Source organism: Microtus ochrogaster, unplaced genomic scaffold (genome assembly GCF_000317375.1).
Source record: "Microtus ochrogaster isolate Prairie Vole_2 unplaced genomic scaffold, MicOch1.0 UNK189, whole genome shotgun sequence".
In the NCBI taxonomy this organism is placed as follows: domain Eukaryota; kingdom Metazoa; phylum Chordata; class Mammalia; order Rodentia; family Cricetidae; genus Microtus; species Microtus ochrogaster.
In genome coordinates, this window is record NW_004949287.1 from 133,923 (window position 1) to 135,243 (window position 1,321).

General features: G+C 37.1%; 1 protein-coding gene across 1 annotated transcript in view; it reads left to right on the forward strand.

Moving 5' to 3' along the window:
- LOC101983794 (pancreatic alpha-amylase) overlaps positions 1-1,321 on the forward strand; it is an 11,056-nt gene that overhangs the window by 7,196 nt on the left and 2,539 nt on the right. The window contains exon 9 of the mRNA XM_005372116.3: positions 277-402. Within this exon, the coding sequence (XP_005372173.1) occupies positions 277-402 (126 nt within the window). The remainder of the gene's footprint in view (positions 1-276; positions 403-1,321) is intronic.

A 1,321-nucleotide genomic window follows, 5' to 3' on the forward strand; every position in this document is an offset into this window, starting at 1 on the left:
AGGCGGAAAATTTTTTTTTCCTTTCTCAATAAAAAAAAACAATTAAAAAAAGCTAGATCATTAAATATTGAACAACGGATAAAAAATATTTGTCTTTCCACTGTTTTTCTATTTTGATAACTGCGTTATATAACTTTTTTTTACATTAAATTGTTTTGTAAATAGACATTTATATAAAAGGTTTTGGCTGTAAAAAAAAAAGAAAGTTATTTAACTTCTTTTTTAAATTGTTGAAGTTGAAGGGTACCAACATTTCACATGATACTGTTCTTCTAGGAACATGGTTGCCTTCAGAAACGTAGTCAATGGTCAGCCTTTCTCAAACTGGTGGGATAATGGCAGCAACCAAGTAGCTTTTGGCAGAGGAAACAAAGGATTCATTGTCTTTAACAATGATGACTGGTAAGTGGAAATCACTTAAAGTGGGATCATATACTATTACATGCTTAGATTTTTCTTTTGTTTTCCTGTATATTTATACCTTTTGTATGTGAAAAAATCTTTAAATAATGAATTAATGCCAAATAATAAATGTGCAGGGACAAAGAAAACCAATATTTAGCACAATCTTGTATTGAGATCTTTTAACCTAGCTTAAAATGGTAGTAGCATGTGTTCATATTTGCAAGCTCATTTGGCACATTTGACAAAGCATATAAATGGTATATAAGAATACACATCATTAAACAATGTATCAAATTAGGACTGGAGTACTTTGCCACTACTTTTTGATCCACTATACTTATACACTGTCTTCAATGTTCTAGATCTTTGTTTTTGTTTTTTTAATATTATTTTATTTATTTATTTATTTATTTATTAAAGATTTCTGTCTCTTCCCCGCCACTGCCTCCCATTTCCCTCCCCTCCCCCGATTAAGTCCCTTCCCCTCCTCAGCCCGAAAAGCAATCAGGGTTCCCTGTCCTGTGGGAAATACAAGGAACCCCCACCTCCATCCAGGTCTAGTAAGTTGAGCATCCAAACTGCCTAGGCTCCCACAAAGACAATGCGTGCAGTAGGATCAGAAACGCATTGCCATTGTTCTTTAGTTCTCAGTAGTCCTCATTGTCCGCTATGTTCAGAGTCCGGTTTTATCCCAGGCTTTTCCAGACCCAGGCCAGCTGGTCTTAGTGAGTTCCCAGTAGAACATCACCATTGTCTCAGTGTGTGGGTGCACCCCTCGCGGTCCGGAGTTCCTTGCTCCTGCTCTCTCTCCTTCTGCTCCTGATTTGGACGTTGAGATTTCAGTCCTGTGCTCCAATGTGGGTCTCTGTCTCTGTCTCCTTTCATCGCCTGATGAAGGTTAATATTCAGGAGGATG